Raw genomic sequence first — 19,929 nt, forward strand, 5'->3', positions numbered from 1 at the left:
CTTGCCCCCTAGGCTGGTGCCTTTATTCAGTGCACAACCTGTGTGCCTGTCTACTGGGTGTTATTAGCTTTTTATTTTTTTTTAAACAAATGAGAGGACTGAGGCTCAAGGAGGCTGCTAACCTGCTCAAGGTCACACAACTGGTTAGCGGCAGAGCTAGGTTTGAACAGAGCTTTCTCACCCCCAAATTGATTTTTGGTAACGTCATAGCTTTGCCTGTTTGCGGAGTGGGATGGTGCAGGGGAAAGAGGGAAGGTTGTTTATCTGGCCTTCTTGTCAAGTGGCTGGCTTCTGGCCCTTTTGCAGCAAGGGGAAGTCTTGTTTGAGGAGTGTGGTCAGGGTGCTATGTGGGGCCCCTGATTTCTGTGTGGTGAGCTTCCCCCGGGATGGGGTGGATGCCTAGGTTTGTGGCTGGCCATGACCCATAGCTCTTCTCTCTGGAGCTCAGGATGCTCTAGCATGTTTTCTACCTTGCAGCCGCCGAGTCCTCCTAAGGAGATTGTTAGTCTATGTCCTCCTGGGGCTTGGGGCCTGGGGGGGGAGGGGGTGGTGGTGGCTCTCCTGGCAATCGCCTTCTGGGAAGTGGCATAGTGGAATGGAAAAAATCCTCGTCCCTGGGGTCCAGGATGCCTGGGTTCCACTTCTGGCTCTGTCTCCAGCTCCGGTATGACTGGGTCAGGTCCACTCTCTGGGCCTTTGTTTCCTTCCTGTGAAAGGCATTTGGCTGGAGGAGTCGCAGAGACTGCTTTTCAAGATACAGGCAGGGGTACACAGAACAGGCTGGAGATGTCACTCCTGCCCACTGATGGGAGAGGGCAACAGGTAGAAGGAAGCAAGGACTCCACAGCCATGCAGAGCCAGGGTGGCTGGTGGAGATGTCACTGACACCAAGCCTGACATGGTTTGATGGCCCCCAGGTCCCCACCCCTCTCCTGAGGTGGCCTGATGGCCTCCTTCCCCCACCCCATTCTGTCCTGCAAGACCACCCCATCTGGATGGAGTGGTAGCTCTCCCATCAAGGAGGCCTCCAGTCTGAGGGAGGAGGCTAAGACCTTGCCCTGAGGCAGCTTCCAACCGAATGAGGTAACCAGGGTCCTACACTAGTGTCCCTGGTAGAGGACGTGCAGCCCTGCCCTGAGCCCGAGCAGGTGGAGAGAATCGGCAGGAGAGTCTGGCGAGGGATGGATGAGACGGGAAACTGGCAGAGGGAGCATCTGGCTGGGGCAGTGCTTGCCATACCTTCGGGGAGCCCAACACCCGTTCTCTCTCAAATTCCCTCTCCCCAGAGAGAGCCCCAGAAGTTCTGCTGGGGGCACCTGGGACCCAGACTCCCCTGCAATGGCTCCTCCTGGGCAGGTGAGGGCTCCTCCCCGCAGCTCCAAGGAGGTCCTTTAATTCGATTCCAACTCGTTTACCAACTAAGTAGCCTTCAGTGGGTTTTAAATCTACGCAAATTGGTTTGTGTTTTTCTGCCTGCGTGAAGCTGTGACTGGCAGTGCCCTGCACCCTCCCCTGCCACCTGGCTCCCTCCCGGGCTCTGTTGTTCCCTGCCCCACACCCCTCCTGAGTCTCCGCCCCAGCTTCCCTGGGGGCTGGGGTAGCAGAGCTCCCTGGGCACAGGGGTGGAAGGGCTCTGTGGGCAGGGGCAGGGGCCACAGTCCTAGTCCCCCGCTTTCCAGCGCCATCCCCCAGGCTCCCCCACTCCGTCCCAGCCTGAGGGAAGGGAGTCCGTTTGGTGATTCTTCTGAAGTCACCCAACCTCCCTGATCCTCAGTTTCCCTGGTTGTACTTCAAGGAGAACTAACCTACCCCAGGCCCTTCCCCATGTGGCTCTGTAGATCAGTGCTGGGGGTTGAGGAGGAGCATCAGCCAGGGACCACCCTGCCTCTGTTGCCTTCTTGTCCAGCCCACTTTCTCCCCACTAAGGCAGCCTCCAAGAAGTGGTCCATCTATGGGGGATGGGCTCCACCTGGCCTCCTCCTACTTCTCTGTCCACCCGTCTGACACCTCAGGGGGACCCAGGGATAACAGCTTGCCTGGCCTTGCCCCTGCCTCCCTGGTGCCTCTGCTCCTAGGCACTGGGAAGTCACCTTTATTGTCTAACCATCTGCCCCATGCTTTCAAGATGGCTCCCTTCGCTCCCTGGCCTCCCTTTCATGGGTTCCCCTCCTCCTTCCTCTCTGTCTTGCCCCCCAGACCAGACAGGCTGTCCTGAGGTGGCCTGACACTCAGGAAGGTGCTGCTGGGTTGGTGAGGAATAGGGAAACAGGGGCAGGTATGGGGGCTTCCAGCCCCCACTCTGTGCCAGGAACTGGACATGAAGCCCTGTCCCTAATCCTTGGTCCAACTCCCTCTTCCCCTCCAATCGCCCTTCCTCCTATCCCCCCTCCCTCCACCCCCCCTGCCAGTCTCTGAGGTTCTGGTTGGAGTGACAGGGAGACTCAACAGGGCGCTGGGCATTAGCAATTTGGGGGGATATTACACAGGAATGTTTACAGAAAGGCAATTGCCCGGAAAATGACTTTGGTTGCTGTGGTATGGGGCGGAAAAGATGGTTTTAGAAAACAGACACAGATGGGCTTCTGCTCCAGGGACCTACAGACAGATAGCAGGGACGAGGGGCAGGGGCATGCAAGGAGCACAGGGCCAGGGGCACCCAAAGACAGACAGGTCCGTTCCTTCAAGGGGAGGGGGTGGAGTGAGGCGAGGGATGATCACCTTACCTGCTCTAGGTTCCTGGACCCTCTGCCAAGCTTGACCTTTGACCTCTGGCCTCTTACCTCCCAGCACAGCGTGCTTCCTGATTGCAGCAGGCACCCAGTAGGATGGAGATGTCAGGCACAATTGACGGTGGCAGCCGCCTCGGGGCTCCTTCTGGGTGACTTGGACTCCTCTTGTTTGGCTGCAGACAGTGGGAGTGGGGGAGCCTCGAGCTGCATGTGTGTGTGTATGTGTGTGTATGCATGTGTGTGTGTGTGTGTGTGTGTAAAGCACTTTATGGTCTGAGCCAGGCCCTCCACTCTTCCAGGAGTCTCCATGCACCCCTTCTCTTGCCCTGCTCAGGCCTCACTGGGATCTGGCCCCGAGGACCTGTGGGCTCCCTGAGCTGGTACCCGGCCCCCATCTCTGCCCAGGTGATGGATGGGGCACGCCTGGGAGCCCTCTCAGGTCCTCATGGGAGGGGCCTCATCCAGCTTCCTGATCTCTGGGAGGAGGGAGCCAGGGACCTAAACTCTGGGTTTTGAGCTTGGGGGTCCTCACGGCAGGGACCTCAGAGAGAGACTTCTCTTTTTTGCACCTTGTAGCTTCCTTCTTTCGTCTACTTCCTTCCCTTCCTTGCTCTTCTTCCCTCTCCCTCCCCCCTTCTCTTCTCCACATTCTCTTCCTCTGAAGATGATGTCATGTGTGAATGTTGCCCAGTGGCAGCCAGAGGACAGTAGTGACATCTGGGGTAAAGACACTAGGTGGAGATGGGCTCGATGGCTAGTGAGATGGTGTCACTAAAACTTGGGGATCTTAATTCTCATCATGAGTTACAGTGATCTCATGTAAAAGAATGCAGAGGAGGATAAAAATAAATCAGGCTCATAAATAAAGGTGGAATTTGGAACTGGCGGCAGAAAACAACAATGTGGCTGTCTTCCCAAGCGCCTGCGCCCTTATCCCCCTCTGGCCACTGGGAGGCGCCCACCACCTCCTGTCACCCCAGCCACAGGTCTGGCCCTTCCCCCAGACCCAGGCTGGGAAGGCTGAGCTGAGAGTCACAGAACCCCTCTCCCCACTTTCCCTCCCCCTCGTTCTGAACTGGATTGCACCAGTCTCAGGCATCTTCTCCAGGGCTTGGGTCTCTGACTCAAAAATTATGATTGGCTGGCAAATCCTCTGACCCCAGCTTTTTTCTCTGGCTCCCCAGCCTCCACCCTTCATGGTCCTTCAATCCCCAGCCTGCTTACCCATCAAGGCCTCTCTGTCCCATCTGTCCCCTCTGCCACCCCCGAAGACCCCTGCCCATACGGACCCCTCACTGCCCCCTGCCACTGAACGGGAAGCGTTGATCTGCTCGGACCGGGGTGCCCAGAGCCTGCTGCTTGCTAGATTGGAATCGATCTCCTGGACTTTGCACTGAGCTGCTCAGTCTGGGGAGGGTCAGGGCCAGTCCGGGGACTTGGTGGTAGCTGGAGCAGGAGCAACGGGAAGGCTGTCCTGCTAGGGCCCAATAGCCAATGTGCCAGGAATATCTTTAATTCAAAAGAACACATTTTCTCCTCCATTGTCTTGCCAGTTTGGGGGGGGGGGTGGTCAGCAAGACAGGGACAGGGTTTAGAGGTTACTGTCCCCATTTTACAGATTAATTCCCTCAGGCTCCGAGAAGGAAAGGACCTGTTGACTGAATGAGTAAATAAATGAACAGCTAGCCCCAGGGTCTTTCAGGTAAAGGAGCTGACTTAATTTATTTTATTTTATTTTTTTTATTTATGATAGTCACAGAGAGAGAGAGAGAGGCAGAGACACAGGCAGAGGGAGAAGCAGGCTCCATGCACCGGGAGCCCGATGTGGGATTCGATCCCGGGTCTCCAGGATCGCGCCCTGGGCCAAAGGCAGGCGCCAAACCGCTGCGCCACCCAGGGATCCCAAGGAGCTGACTTAAAACCCAGCATAGCTCAGGCTCGGGGTTCTCTTCTCCCAGTGCCCTGACCTCAGGGGTAACAGGATGGCCCCACAGTCCAGAAGCCCAGGTCAGTCCTCAGTCAGCTGGCACCCTGCAGAAAGGAGTGAACCGAGCACAGAGCAGGAGCCTCATCTCCCCTCTCCCACCCCAGCTAGGTTCTGTCTTTCTTCTTTAAAAAAAAAAGACTATTTATTTATTTATTTGACAGAGAGATGGGGAGAGAGAGAGAGAAAGAGAGAGAGAGAGAGAGGAACAAGGAGGGGGAGCTGCGGAGGGAGAGGGAGAAGCAGCCTCTCCGTTGAGCAGGGAGCCTGACACAAGGCTCGATCCCAGGACCCCTTAATCAAGCTCTGAGCTGAAAGCAGACCCTTAATGGACTGAGACACCCAGACACCTCCCCACCCCACCTCAGCTAGTTTCTGTCTTTGCTAAATAAAGCTGAGGCTCTCAAAGGTTCTTAAAGACATGTTACAGCTTTGCAGATCAAAGCCCCTCCTTCCCACCACCCCTCAGAGATAGCAAATTGTCTTTCCTGCCCCTGCCCCTCTCTCTGCCACCCCCCAGAATCGAGCTTCTGCCTCACCCCGGACTCCTCCCTCCACCAATGCCTGGGTACCTGCCGGCTGAGCCCTGACCTCAAGAAGGCAGGGACAGTCCTTGCTCTACTCTCCCTCTGTTCAGGCTGCTGGGCAGCCCCCTCCTCGCCACCGCCACCCACAGTGAGATTTATGGGACTGCAGTCATAAATAGGGCTGCAAGCACATGTCCACTGTCCGCAGCTGCTTCCCCTCCACTGCCGGCTCTAGTAGCCCAGACCCCTCCTTGCCAGTCTAGTCTTGCCCCTTTAACCAACCTGGGAGACCCTGGGTGACCCCTGGGCCTCCCATAGTTCTTGCTTGTCTCTGTCTCAGCCCAGACATGTTGAGACCTCCCCCTAGGAGCCAGGGAAGCAGGTGCAGGCATGGAGGGTGGGGATGGGGCTGAGCAGCTCTTCTGGGTCCCAGAGGGCAGGAAGGCACGGGGCGGGGAATGAGAACCGGAGACCTGTCCCCTGCACCTGTGTGTCCAGAGCCCTTGGAGGGCACTGTGAGCCTGGCTGTCTGGCACAAGGAGAGAAGTCCCTCTGGCTCTGGGCAGGGCTGGGCCAAACTCTAGACCTGGGATTCCAGCAGCAAGCCCCATGGGCGGAATCCACCCTACCTGGGCAGAGAGAGGCCAATGGCCATGGATGGTCTCCTCCTACTCAGTTGTACCCAATGCAAATCTCTGGTGCTGAGGGTAAGCGGAAGACAGAGGTTAAAGCTCATGGGAGGCAGCCCCCCGACTCTGGTTGGGGCTATTTCTCTGGTGTCTAGAGCATCCCCATCCTGTCTCTCCTTCTCCTGGATGATTATTCAGGTCACTCCTTTTCAGCCACATTCAGTGGTCCCCTAGATTGTCAGCAGTATCTTGAGGGCAGAGACTAGGCCTTCCTGAAGATGGTCCCAGGGTTCCCAGCCCCACTCAATCAGGGGCCATCTTCGGGAATTCCCTCCAGATCAGGGACTCTCTGCACCATATTAACGCAATGTTTTTCATTAACTCTCTTTGAATCTAAATAAATTTACTTAAAAGGAAGTCTTATCTCTTTACCATCCCCAGGAATAATATCCATGGCATCAGTGGTTGGACTTTCTATCTGGGGTTTCCTAATTCTTATGAAAATAAAGGTATAAGTATTAGAATATGAAACTGTTCCTGCCAAAGACAGCTCTTGTGAATCTGAACCTTACTTTGGGGAGCATGCCAGAGGGTGATGACTACAATGAAAGGGACAGATGCCTGGTATGGGGTGGTGGGGGAGACAGGAGAGACCCCAGACGCAGTGCCAGGCTGGGGACAGGTGAGATAAACAGAGAGGAGCACCTAGTGCTGAGTGGTGTTGCCATTGTTCTGTCAATAGACATTTGTTGAGAAAGTGTGATGGGAGGGGATGGGGCTAACCTAATAGATATTGGGGTCAAATCTAGCCTCTACCACTCACTGTGGCTTTGGGCATGTCGTTGGACTTCTGTGACCTCGGCAGCCCCATCTCTGAAATGGGGCCACTGTGATAATCCCCCAAAAGGGGTGCTGAGAGGCTCATACATCATGATGATGGTGGCTCATCAGGCCTTTGGAAGCCATGGAATTTGTGTCTGTGGAAGTCATTCTTCCTTTAGTTTTGGTGGGAGGTGCTGGGGCCTCAAAGTCTCTGTCCCCCAGATCTACATGCTTCAGCCATAAAGCCTGGGGAGGAGTGTGTGTGTGTGTGTGTGTGCACATGCACACGCGTACTGGGGAAGGGGTGGCTTTTCCTGAAATGTGGCTGAATCTCTCCTTTCCTCCTGTGGAGCACAGGAGGTGAGTGAGGCCTGGCGGCAGGCCTAATGCACAATGGATGTGTGGAGGAAGGGGGCCGAGGTGGCTTGGTGCTGGACGGAATCTGGCTGGGTCCCAGGATCCCCAGCTTCCTCTTCTTTGCCCCAGGTGGCCCGGCGGCGAGTCAGCCCTTGTGTGGAGGTTCACATGTTTGCTGAAGCGCCTGACACCCCCAGACCTAGGTTACGCTTGGGGGTGTGGCTTTGAGACTAGTGGATTGTGGGGCTCGGGAGGTACGCCGGTGAGACTGCATTTGTCTCCTAGTGGGGAGACACCTGGCATCTGGTGAGGGTGGCACTCTGGAATCACTGTCCCCTGCTGGGGCTCTGTAAAGTCAGCTTTGAGGTTGGAGGACAGGAGACAGCAAGGCTGGGCCTGGTGAGGCCAGCAGCTCAGGGATGGTGGGCATATGGGAAAAGGATTCAGAATTCTGCATGGGGACCTCAACCCCCGGCCTTCTCTTTTTTTTTTCTGCTTCTGTACTGTCTTTTGTCCCCTGTGCATCCCTTAAAGGTCTTGAACTTGTGTGTGTGTATGTGTGTGTGTGTGTGTGTGTGTGTTGGGAGGGGAGACTGAAAAAAGGGAGGGTCCCAGGGGGAGGGCTTGAGCTGTTCTGTCTGCTTTCTTTCTCCTTTGAGTTTGTCCCAAATCTGTCTCTCTCTCACTGTCCTCTCTGTACCCAGCCTCCCCTGTCTGTCTGTCTGTCTCTGGGAAGGGAGGGAAAAGTGGGGGTCCCATGCCCCAGACCCTGGGCCTCCAAATCCTTCCACCATTACTCCTGCCCCCGGCATCTTAGTCCTGGCCCCTTTCCAAGCCAATCCCCTGCATTTAGGACAAGTGTGTCCTGGACATGCTAGTCTGAGGGAGGAGGTTAGCACGTACACACACACACACACACACACACACACACACACCCCTCCTTAGAGGATGCTCCTGAAAGGAAGACTGAACTGGCTCCTTTCCACATCTTTCAGGAACCATCTAAAGGAAACTCCCCTTCCCTCACCTGTTCACACCAGCTCTAGGAAGGAGGAAGGGGACGCATGGCCAGAGATGTTCAGGACCCCTGCGTCCAACCCCTCCTTGGCCTCAAAAAACAGCACCCCCCTGCAGTCATTACCCTTCCAAACCCGCCCGGAAAAGAGCACAAAGTCGGACCCTGCTCTTGCAGGGGGCAGTCCCTGCCTCAGCCCCGCCCCCGCAGGGACCCTGGTGAGGGCTGGGCAGCCCCACCGGGCGCCCGGTGACCCCGCCGTGCCCTCTCCCCTCTCGCAGATCCGGAGCGGAGCAGCCCCCCTATGCTGTCTGCGGACGATGCCGAGTACCCGCGGGAGTACCGGACCCTGGGGGGCGGGGGCGGCGCGGGCAGCGGGGGCCGGCGCTTCTCCAACGTGGGGCTAGTGCACACGTCCGAGCGGCGGCACACGGTGATCGCCGCCCAGAGCCTGGAGGCGCTCAGCGGGCTCCAGAAGGCGGACGCCGACCGCAAGCGCGATGCCTTCATGGACCACCTGAAGAACAAGTACCCCCAGCACGCCCTGGCCCTGCGGGGTCAGCAGGACAGGATTCGAGAGCAGGTGAGTGGGGGGCTGGCTGTGGGCTGGGGAGGGGTCTGAGCCCGTGCTCCCCGCTGCCCGGCCCCCAGGCTCCTCCCTGTTCTGAGAGGCATCTGGGGAGGGAGCTAGAAGGAAGGAGGTGGAGGAAGGGACGGGCCGGTCTGGGAGTTGCCCTGGTTGGCCTTTTCTGGAGCCTGGGGAGGAAAGGGATGGGGGCTCAGCCTCCAAACCTTTGCCTGCGGTCCTGGAGTGGGGAGCGCTGGCAGAGACGCAGAGAGGCGGTTGGACTGGGCTGAAGCGGGGGAAGGTTGTCTTGGACGCCAAAGAAGTGGTGGGGAGGAAGAGGAAACAGTCTTGGGGACCAACTGTTAGGAGCCTGAAGGCCCGGCCCACCTGGAGTTGAGACTGGGGTGGCACCTCTAGATGTGGCCCCCTTGGGAGCCTCAGTAGGCTGGATCTGATGTGGCCCCAGCCCCTGCAAGAACAGAGCCCACAACTCCTGGGACTTTTGACCTCCTCCTTCCTTATTCCTTCCGCCCCAAGACTCGCTGTGTGACTTTGAGCTAGAGGCTGCCTTGGTTTCTCTCCTGCCATCAATAAGCCTTACAGAGGAGTCAGGGTCCTTGCTTCTGGACCAGAGCCTGCCTCCTTCTGTGTGGGGTAGGATGCTTCACTTGTAAACCTCTCCCAGATTCTTGGTTGCCTGGATGCACCTCTCCATCCAAGTATCACCTTCTTGTCTGTGGGAAAGTTCTCTCTTGGGACTAGCCTTCTGCCTACAGTATCACATTGGCGAGATGCCTTGATGGCTGCGGAGACCTAGGCCTTGTACACTCCAGGAGAAGCAGAGGAGGGGAGGGAGGTACATCCCATCCACACTGTTTCAGTAGGGACTGGGGGTGTCAGTCTTGCTCCGTCCCCCTTCTACGTGCTGCTGGGTGTGGCTGAGAAACGGGAAGGGTGTCCCCACTCCTATTGTCACAGAAGGGAACAAGGACACATTGGTGCCCCTCAAGTCACCTCCAGTTCTGTCTTGTCCTTTTCCAGCTTTAGGGTCCTCCTGGGAGCAGAGTTCTGGCTGGAATAAGGGAGACTTGCAGTTGGAAATATGGCCCTCACCCTCAGGGTGCCCCTCTCAGTGGGTTCCTTCTGGTGTGCTGGCTTGGGAGGAGGGGGCAGGGGCATTTGTGATCTGGAGGTGGGGGAAAGGATGGTTACACTTGAGTGGGAAGGGCACAGTCAGTAGAGGGTTTAGAGAAGGGGACACCAGGCAGGCAGGCCTGGTCAGGAAAGGCTTTCTACAGGAAGAGGTATCTAAATGAGGCTTAGAAGGATGAAAAGGGTGTGAATGGGCATCGAGGAAGAGCATGCTGCTTTAGGAGCTGGGAAGATGGGAAGTGAGCATGGTTCTGAGTCGGTCTGGGGATGGGTACAGAGACCCACCTGGCTGGTGCAGAAGGCTCAGGGCGGGAGGCAGTGGGAGATGTGGGGGCAGACTGGAAAAGTGGGGCCAGATGGTGGGAGCTAGGAGGGCTGTGGTTGTTTTTGGATGGTGAATAGGAGAGGACAAAAGGGGGACTGGAGGGAGGGGAAGGAGGCGGGGGAAGAGAATGTGTTAGGGAGGACTAAGGGAAAGGATGGGGAAGTTGAGCAAAGCTTATTTGCTGCCTGGAGGGAGGAGCCAAAGACAGAAAACCTGGGTAGCAGGGAGATGCGGTGCCCTGGGAGAAATAAGAGGGTGGGAGGGACACTTTGAGGGTGGGGGTGGGAGACAGCAATATGGGAGGTGAGTTGCAGAGCAGGGATGTCCATCAGGCGCGCCATAGGTACAGCCTGGGATTCTGAAGGGACCACAGCTTCAGCATGATGATCAAGGCAGAATGGCAGTGGGACTTGGGGCATAAGCCTGGCCACCAAGGCAGGATGGAGTCTGAGAGGGGAGAGGGCCATGAAAGTGGGGAGGAGGAGCCAGGAACATTCTCTCCATCTTGAGGAAGAAGAGAAAGGCCCAGCAGGAGGACCACTTGCACTTCAGAAGCTGTGGGGGCAGCGCTGGGGAGTGAGAAACAGCCATTAGGACTGGATGGGATCTGTGGGTCTGGAGGGTACCCCTCGTCTCTTGTGATGTGGCGAGGTCATGGTTCGTTTTAGGGGTTGAGGTGTTTGGAGGTGGTGAGAGAGCACGCCCTGGGACACAGATCTGTCTGGGAGTTTTGGCCATAAAACGATGAAGATAGAGGGGGTGATGGCCTCAAGGGGCAGCAGGCCCAAGAGGGAAGGTGGGGGTGTGTCTAAGGGCCTCAGACGTGTCTGGCAAATTCACTGGCACAGGGAGGCACTCAGCAAATACTCCTCTACTAGATGAGTCAAAGCACAGCAACTCACTCACAAATTCATTCCTTTGTTCATTCACTCATTCATTCCCCCCCGGTAGAGTGTGAGTGGGTAAGACCTACAGGCAGTTCTCTGGCCAAGGAGGGCCTGGCGCCTAAGGATAGTGCCAGCTGGGTGAATGTCAGCAGGATGAATGAAGATGAATGGATTTGGGGATGCCGAGGGGGGAGAGGGCTGTGGAGAAGAGGGAAATCAGGAGGTGATGGGTTTCAAGCCTTAGGTGTGGGGTGGCCCTGGGGTGGGAGATGGCAGGGAAGAAAGAGGTGCTGTTAGGACAGTGGCACATGGGGGTGAGGACCCCTGCGGAATGGTTCCGATCTCTGTGAGGTAGGAGATGACATCTTCAGTGCGGAGGGAGAGGAGCTGGAGGAGCCGACAGGTGAGGAACAGCTCCCGGGCAGAGCATCCCGGGAGGCAGTCAAGAACTGAAGAAAAGAAATTCAGGAGTATCTGATGGAGGAGGCCCTCTCCAGGGCTCAGGGACCTCCCAGTCAGGCAGAAGAGAAACAATAAGAAACAGACCAGGGGCTCTAGTTAGAGATCCACCCTCGAAAAGGGACTAGCCAGTGTTGCAGGGTCCCTCTGGGGTATGCCAAAGTTTGCCCCAGAAATGTCCCTCCCTGGCCCATCACAGTCTCCCAGCGGCTCCTGCCCGCTCCCCCTAATGGGGTGTCCCCCCCTTCGCACACACAGGTTGGCGGCTGGACCGTGGACCCCGTGTGCCTCCTCAGCTCCCTCTGCTCCCACCTCCATGGCGACTCCGCCCCCTCCGGGGCTGGCCAGCCGGCCCAGGTGAGTCATGCACAAGCCCCCATGCCCCCCAAACCCTGGCAGAGTTTGGCTTGGGGAACACTTTTTTTTTGGAGGGGGGATATCTAGGATTTTAATTTTGCATTCCTTTCTCTTATGTAGGACCCCCCCCCCCCATTTCAGAGGACTCCTAAGCCCTGTACTCCCTCCTGATTGTCTAATTCTTGCCACTACCTCCCTAAAGGTTTGTCTTTGGGGAAGGAATTTTTGAAGGGGAATACTCAAGTTTTGAAAAAAAAATTTGGATTCTTTCCTCCTTTGAACAGGAGTATCCACCCTCATCCTATTGGTTTTCAGGAGACTCTTATGCTCTGTATCCCCCTGCAGACCACCTCACTCCCAGATCCCCCCCACCCTATCTTTCCATCTCTGAGTGGACCCAGCGTTTGTTCCCCTGAGGTCTCACCATCAGGAAGTTCTTCACAATGTTTCTCTATTACTTTTCTTGGTATGTTCAAGACTTAGTTTCCAATTTTTCAGAGGACTTTGGCATCTAGCCATTTGTTCTGAATTTGTTCCCTGATTCCTCGTCAAGCCTCAGTTTCCCTGGTGGGAAGACAGATCTCAGCTCAGACAGGGACACACTCAGGCAGGGCTTGGGCTTCCAGCTCAGGCCTGGATATTGCCATGGGGAGAAAAAGAGGCATCTGGGGCCCCAGCAGGGAGGAAGGGCCAGGGAGTCTGAGTTGCAGCCAGGGAGGGGGCAAGCCCTGAAGAGGGGGCCTTGGCTTGAGGGTGTTCAGTTGTAGGAGGCAGAGGAGACACAGAAAAGAGGAGTCCAAGGAGTAGAATGGGTACTGGCTTCATTTTCTCACATACCCTGCTGCCCCTGGGGACAGGTAGCAAGGCTTGACTTTTTCAAGAAGGATCAGAAGGATAGATGTGACAGCCTAGGAAAGGATGAGGCTCCCAAGCACGGACCGGACGTTTTAGCGGAGTGTAACTCAAGTCTGGCAACAGATTGGCACACTTGGCATCACCCACAAGGCATTCCGCCCACTTCCCTTCTTGGCTTTCAGCTCCATCTTGACTGAACTTTGGGGAACAAAGGTGTGTCTGCCCCCAAGGCTGGATGGCAAGTGGGACAGACTTGTCCTAAGTGGCCAAGTGCAAGTAGAGACCAAAAAGGGGGCTGGGACAGGAATGGTGATGGGGCAGTGGACAGGTGCGATGCGCCTGGGACATACAGAGGCCCTCTCCAGATGACATGTCTTGGCACTAGATATGGTTGGGGTGATGGAGAGGCGTGAGGCTGAACTTGGTGAGGTCAGTTGTCCTAGGTCATGGGGCTCTAGGCCTGTCTGCATCTGGGATTTGCTCTGATGGAGGAAATTCCATCAGAGTTTGAGGAGATCCTGACCCCAGGGCTTTGTGATTACAGAGGAAAGCGGACGTTCATAGGATCTTGTCATCACTTGCTGCTTGGTACTCATCACACCTCCATGGCTGAGTCTGAGGCTCCTTTATGTAAAGTGTAGGATCAGAGATGGTCAGCAAATGCCAGAGTTGCACAGCAGAGCAGGGTCAGAGGCCATCGGGGAAGCTCAGGCGTCCTAGGCCTCCCAGACTTAGCTGGGGATTGAGTCACAGGACAGCTGAGGAGGGGAGCAGTGCACCCTGACACCCTGATGGGGAGAGGCCATGATCTCGGAGGGTGACAGGTCGGGAGGCAGGACACACTCCCCCACCCCCCACCCCCCACCCCTTGGCCAGACCTTTGGGAGTGGGAGGCTGAAGAGGGCCCTGGGAGAGGACCAGAGCCTAGACTCCGAGCCGCAGCCCCTCCCCCGCTTCCACCAGGCTGCCTAACCTCCCTCCCTCCTTCTGCAACCCGAGTCCCGGGCGGCCGGCCGGCGTATCGGGTGACCGCGGCGACGCAGCCACCAGCCTCCGCCGATCCTCGGCGGGGCTGCGCCGGCGGGGCCGCGCCGGGGGAGGGGGCCGGGGAGAGGATGTGCTCGGCGGCGCGCCGCGCCGCGCCAGGTGGAGTCGCGGTTACCGGGGCGACCGGGGCCCGGGCCGGCTCGGCGGCGGCGGCTCTCGCATTGCAGCAAAGGGCACCGGCGGCGGCGGCGGAGGCTGCGGAGGCGGCCGGGGGCGGGGAGAGCCCGGGCGGGTGGGAGTAGGGGGCCGCCCTCCCTCCCGCGCCTGACGCGGACCTGGGCCTGGGGGCCCCGCGCGTACACCTGTGGCCGCAGGTAAGGAGGAGCGGCTGCGGGGGCCGGGGCCGCCGCGGGGTTCCGCGGGCGGTGGGGCACGGGGATGGGGGCGGCCCCGCGGCTCCGAGGGGCGGTCCGGGGGTGGGAGGCGGGCAGGCCGTTGCGGTTCCCAGTCCCCAGAAACGCCCCCACCCCTCCCCCACCGTGTTCGCCGCCTTCCGCGTGGGCCGGCCCCCCCACCCCAAAATGCGGCTGGCGCCCTCTCCCCCAATCTCGGAAAGTCATGACCTTCCTGGGGTGCGCCCTTGCCCCCGGCGCCGCGCAGGTCCCGCAGTGCCGCCCCCCTCCACGCGCTCTGCACCGGGGAGGGGGAGGAGATGAGGGTGCCGTGGGGGGAGGGTCGTGCATGTGCGGGGTGGTGGGAGGCTGGCCACGCGGGGGCACGTTAGATAGCCCCAGGCTGAGGGGCGCCTGTTTACGTGGACGCGTGTTCGCAGGAGTTGAGAGGTGGGTGTGTGCGCCGGTGCACGCGGAGCCTAGGGATAAGGAGCCAGAGGTGCGACCTATTTGGTTGTCCTCCCTCCCAGGAGGTTGCGTCGTCGTCTGGGCTCGAGGTCAAGGAGGGGTCACGCCACTCACCTAGCCTACAGGGGGGATGCCTGCCTGAAGAGGAAGGGAGAGACCCGGGAAGCAGGACCGGGGCTGACTGGGCTTGGGCTCCCGGGGGTGGGGGGTGAGGGGCTAGGCCCCGCGCCTCCCAGGGCTCGTGCCTGGGAGGGGGTTGGAAGGATCAGCTGCAGGGAGAGAGAAGAACCCCACTAAGGGCACTGAGGTGAGGAAGGGCAGGGGTTAACTCCTCAGCCCCCAGAGGGAAGAAGCTATTTCCTCTTCTCACCGAGGAGTTGGAGGACTCCCTGGCCTCGCTTTCTTGGGTCTCTGGGAAGCTCCCCTCCCTCATTTCTGAAAGCCTTGTCCCTAGAGTGAATGGTTGGCTTCCAAGCCTAATCCTTTAGAACACCTCTCATTTTGCTCCCTGCTCCTGTAAGACTCTTTCCTACAAGTGATCGCCCTCCGCAAGGGCTCTCCCACTCAAACCTTTCTTTTTTCCACCTTCTCACTGTCCTCTGGGAAGGGGAGACCACTCCCTGAGTATGGGGGAGGGGGAGAGTTTCTGTCTGGTATGGGAGAGCTTTGCTGGGGAAGAGAGGCCAACTTGGGCTCTTCTTGTCTTTTGCCCTCCTTCCAGGGGGTTTTTGGTGCTAGGAAACTCCCGGGGAAAAGGCCTAGAAGGCTGAGCGGCGCTGGGTGCCAGGAGATGGCGGGAGTGATGCCAGAGGAGCGTATTCAGAGACATCCCCCTCCTCCTATGGGCTGGTCCTATTTCCTTCGCCTTCATTCATGGTCAAATATTTGTTGAGGGCCTACTACATACCAGGCATTGTGTTAGGTACACAGGAGGACCAGACTACTAGGAAAAGGGTGAGGAGGTTGGATGGGGAGAACCTCACCTTAGCCAATGGGGTGCTAAGAGCTCCTCCTCTGCTCTCAGTGACCCAAGGCCGTCCCTTGGGTTTAACACCCTGGAAAGAGACAGCAACAGAGGACAGACAGCATTCCTAATGACTTCTCCCCAGTTGTCTCCCCCCATCCCCCCAAAGACACTGAGTTGCCAGGAGACCATGTGTCTTATCCCTAGTGGGGCCAACATAAAGGAGGATCTTTCCTCCCACTTTCCAGAGAGGCCAGAGGGGCTAGGATCTACTCAGTGTGCTCTACGGGCCAGGGCCTAAAGTCTCAGAAGTCTGATCTCAGCCTTACCATGAGTTTGCCAAGCACAAGTGCAGCAACTCTTCCGTTGTTACCCTCTAGTGGGGCTTTCTGGCTTTCTTGTGGCACTGATGCTACGCGGTCCTCTCTCCTGTCCCCAGCTAGTGACCCCTCCCTTCCAGGTCTAACTGCTCCATGGATGTGCCCAGTCTTGGGAGTCTGAGGCAGGCCCGTGTGGCTGTGGCCAGGCCCCAGTGGTGCAAGGTGGCTTCGACATACTGAGTCTGATGTGTTGGCACTGGGGGCTGGGTCTGGGTGGGACATTTTCTGTCTCTTGGATCAGGAGTTAACCTACCTAACCCATGATGTCTGGGGTGTCATAAGCCTGGGACGGTGGCCGAGGTGGCCAGAGGCTCTGTGACCTGGCTAGTTGTGGGAGGAGGGATTTTCTCTTTGTACATGTATATACTGTGTGGGTACTGTTTTACGTGTTTCTGCAGCTGAGGTGTGTGTGTGCGTACATGTGTGAATGGTATCCATGTCTCTGTGTGTTTCTGTGATTCTGGGGGAGGCTAGAGTGCAGGTGAATGGTACTGGTGCCTCTGTGTTTCTGTGAGTGGAGTTGAGTGTATGTGAGCAAGTCAGGGTCTGGTGGGAGGGATGCATGTTTGTGTCTGTGTGGGGCTGGTCTCTGTATGAAAATCTTTGTCTCCAAGTTTCTGGGGTTGTTTCTGAACAACAATGGAGGCTTCTCTCCAAGTGCTTGTGTCCCTTTGTGAGTGTGTTTTTGTTGCTCTGGGTGTATCTCTGGCGATGTCCTTAGCTGAGGATGTCTGAGAGTCTGTGCTCAGCTCGGCGGCATGGGGTCTGTGTGTTTTGGGCACGGTGGGTGGCCTGTGTGTACACTGCGTAATGGTGGTGGTAGATGAGGGACAGTGGCCTTCTCTGCAGAGCCGTCCATCACTGCCGGGGCTGCAGACACGACTCTTATCATAAACCTTCCCATGCCCTCTGCCTGGCTCTGTCTGCCCCCAACGTGTCCACTCCCTCTGCCACCCCTCCCTTCCCATGGCCGCAGGCAGACATTCCAGCCTCTTGCCTCTCCTCCCCTCAGCACCTGTGGGCATCCCCTGGCACCCATGGGAACGGCATGTGTCCATAGATTGTTCTAGGCCTTGACCGGAGCACAGACTTTCAGTCCCCTTCCCTTGCTTGGCACAAGTCTATCTTCTTGGAGCCAATGCTGGGGAAAGAGGTGGGAATGTAGCTCAGATGGGGATGGCCCTGGTGAGTGAACCTCTTCATCCCAGCCCAAGCCTGGCATCACCCCCACCCTAAAGCTCTAACTCAGGTAAAGCCTCCATCCCAGCTGTGCCCTTCAACTCAGCCCCTGTCCAACTGCTCTCTGCCTCTGAAAGGCATTCAGGTGGCACAGGATGCCCCTCTGTGATGTCCTTCCCCTATCAGGGACCCTCATTGTCCCTCTTCTCTGCTTGTGGCTCTGAGGCCTGGGAATTTTGTCTGCTTGTGCCAGGCACCCCAGTGCCAGGCCATCTGCTGCCTCTGTCTTCCTGCTGAGGCTGGCACCGGTCAGCAGGGTGCCTTCAGCTTTGCCAAGAACCAGTCCATCCTCTGGGCCTCCTTCCTTGTCCTTAGCCATCTGGAAGGGCCTTCTGGTCTCTAGGGAAGACAGGGTGACCCTAGGTTATTGTGAATGAGGAGGAACCTCAGGTGCCCTACTCTAGGGGTACAAGGAGTCTTCCTCTTTCGTCTATCTGGCTACAGGACGTTGCCCACACTCCCAGTCGCTACAGCTCCCCTTGTTCCTCATGGCATCGCATTCATTGCCCAGTACTGTGAAGTGACTGGTAGCTGTCCACTTGGCTCTGTAATCCCGGCCCATCATGGTACACAGGCCTCCCTGCCCTGGCCTTGGCCCCTAGCCTCCCTCATCCCCTCTCTCCCTCCCATTTTGACCCCCCTGGACTCCTGCAATGACCTCACTGGAGCTTCGCTCAGATGCTTTCTGCCTGTCCACCTTGTCAAGTCCAAATCGAAGCCCACCCAGCTGGCCTCAGTCCCTCTTCGCGGCTCAATCCGCTACCTTCCCAGAGCCTGCAGCCCAGCCAGACTGGCCTGGTGACTCTTCCCTCAACACAATCTCTGCCTGCCTGCCCCTGGGCACTTGCCGCACTGTCCCCTCTGCTCAGTGCACCCTGCCCCTGGGCACTTGCCGCACTGTCCCCTCTGCTCAGTGCACCCTGCCCCTGGGCACTTGCCGCACTGTCCCCTCTGCTCAGTGCACCTTTCCTCTCAATCTCCAGCTGCTCAGTTTTCAAGACCCAGCCCAGATGTCACCTTTTCTGGGAAGTTTCCCCTGGCCCGTCACAACCAGATGCCCCTTCTCTGACCCCACAGCTCCGATTCATCTCTGCCCGTGTCTCATGGGTTCCCCATATCATGGCCTTTGGCACCTTTCCTACCTGTAACTCTCTGAGTTACCATGACTAGAATGTGTGGCTTGTGAACATCTGGAATGGCTCTCCCTTGTCCCCACCAGTGAGCCTGGAGCCCACTCAGGTCTCGCCTGGGTCTCAGTAGAGGATGGGATGTACCAGACACTGCTTCCTTCCTGCTCCTGGGAGGGCGGAGGGCCCTCCTCCCAGGGCTGAGTGCTGAGCTCAGAGGGTCTCTAACCCATTTCTGCCCCTTCTCTCCCCTTGTGGCCCCCTCCCTGCATAACCATGTCTTCTCTTATTTCCATCAGCAGCCAAACTACTGGAGTTTCAAGGTCAGTGCGTGTGCTTCTGCTTCCGTGACCACTGCATGTGCCCTCCTGCCCCTGGCCCTCCCTGCACATGCTTTGCACAGGGGTGTGCGTCTGCACGGGACCTTCTGGTGTGGGTGGTGGGCTTTGGGGCTGCAGGCTGTGGCTGCTGCTTTTGAGAGAGTCTGGGCTTGCCTGCCAGGGGCTCGAGGATCCAGAGTGGGAGTTTGGGCCACCTCTGCTGGGGATCTGGGCTGGAGTACTTAGGCTTTCCCAGACTGGGAGGGGCATTTTGGAATGAGAGAGGCTGCCTCACATTTACTCCCACCTGGAGACACTGCTGGCTCCAAGGTAGGGACCTGGATCCCATGATCTGGTGGAGGGCCCTCTTCTCTGAATTCAGCCTTCATCTGCCAGGGAGGTCTTGTGACTATGATGGGCCCCTCATCCCCTTCTTACTTTGGCCCTTTGGTGAGCTGGTCAGTGCCAGGCAAGAGACTCACAGCCTTGAACCCCAAACCTGTTGCCCACATGGAAGGCTGAGCTCAGGAATGAGTGCCTTCCTGCCTCCCCTGGACAGTTTGGGCTGTCCACAGCCGGAAAGCTCTCTCCTCTTCTTCGAGGGCATCCCGCTGAACCCTGGGGGAACACCCTCAGGTGCCTTCCCTACTTTCCCTGGCATCCCAGGCTCAGAACTGAGCCAAATTAGGCTGCCACTGTGTCCCAGAGTCTCCAGCCCTCCAACTCCCAGGCATCGTGACATGGTGGAAGCCTTCTATCCCCAACACCCCAGGTGCCATCCTGCACCAAGCATCTTATTTGCGAGCGTGCTCGCAGAGAGAAGTCCTTGCATCAGAGAAATCACAGAATCATAGACTCATTATGTCAGGCACACAACCTTTTTGGGAGGAAGCAGTAGAATGTAATGGTTCATTGCATGGGTCCCAGAGGCTGGTGGTGAGTTCCAGTCTGCTACTAACTAGCTGGGTGACCTGGGGCAAATTTCATAATCCCCTGGGCCTCAGTTTCTCCTCTGTAAAGTGGAACAATAATATCTGCATCATGGGGTTGTTGTAAAGATAGAAGAGGTACTGCACGTCCTAAACACAGTGCCTGGCTCATGGTGAGCCTGACATGGTAGCTTACTGCATGGGCTGTTAGAATCACAGACACTGACTTGATTCCCAAATCAGAATCACCTTGAGAACTTGTCAGAAATCTTGAACACCAGGCCCTACGCCCCAGAGATTTGGATTCAGTAAATGTGGGGTCCCGGAAAGAACATTTTTAAAAGTTCCCAAGGGTTTCTGTCCCCCTATGGACAGCCTTTGGGAACCTCAGATCCTAGTCTGACTGTTCCCACTCAAGGTTCCCTCGGCCTGATCTCCGGCCAGGAGTCATCGGCTC

At 57.4% G+C, this 19,929-nt stretch overlaps 1 protein-coding gene and 1 long non-coding RNA gene across 23 annotated transcripts in view; one reads left to right on the plus strand and one right to left on the minus strand.

Moving 5' to 3' along the window:
• Positions 1-19,929, plus strand: part of SRCIN1 (SRC kinase signaling inhibitor 1) — a 69,593-nt gene that overhangs the window by 18,650 nt on the left and 31,014 nt on the right. For 10 of the 21 annotated variants that reach the window (XM_049114752.1, XM_049114754.1, XM_049114751.1 and 7 more), the window contains 3 exons: positions 8,345-8,646; positions 11,713-11,811; positions 18,523-18,546. In XM_049114752.1, the coding sequence (XP_048970709.1) occupies positions 8,368-8,646; positions 11,713-11,811; positions 18,523-18,546 (402 nt within the window). In that variant the 5' untranslated portion in view covers positions 8,345-8,367. Of the gene's footprint in view, positions 1-8,344; positions 8,647-11,585; positions 11,607-11,712; positions 11,812-13,901; positions 14,028-18,522; positions 18,547-19,929 lie in introns of those variants that run through there. The other 11 variants (XM_049114747.1, XM_025439635.3, XM_049114748.1 and 8 more) reach the window with 9 other exon arrangements.
• Positions 4,445-11,293, minus strand: LOC125755826 (uncharacterized). 2 transcript variants are annotated; one of them, XR_007413200.1, is made up of 5 exons: positions 11,082-11,293; positions 9,646-9,703; positions 8,856-8,937; positions 5,870-5,941; positions 4,445-4,760 (listed from the first exon to the last, which is right to left on the minus strand). It is a non-coding gene; the product is annotated as an uncharacterized LOC125755826 (long non-coding RNA). The 2 variants fall into 2 exon arrangements; XR_007413199.1 differs by having other exon boundaries at positions 8,856-9,100.

This window comes from Canis lupus, chromosome 9, assembly GCF_003254725.2.
Source record: "Canis lupus dingo isolate Sandy chromosome 9, ASM325472v2, whole genome shotgun sequence".
Taxonomy (NCBI): domain Eukaryota; kingdom Metazoa; phylum Chordata; class Mammalia; order Carnivora; family Canidae; genus Canis; species Canis lupus.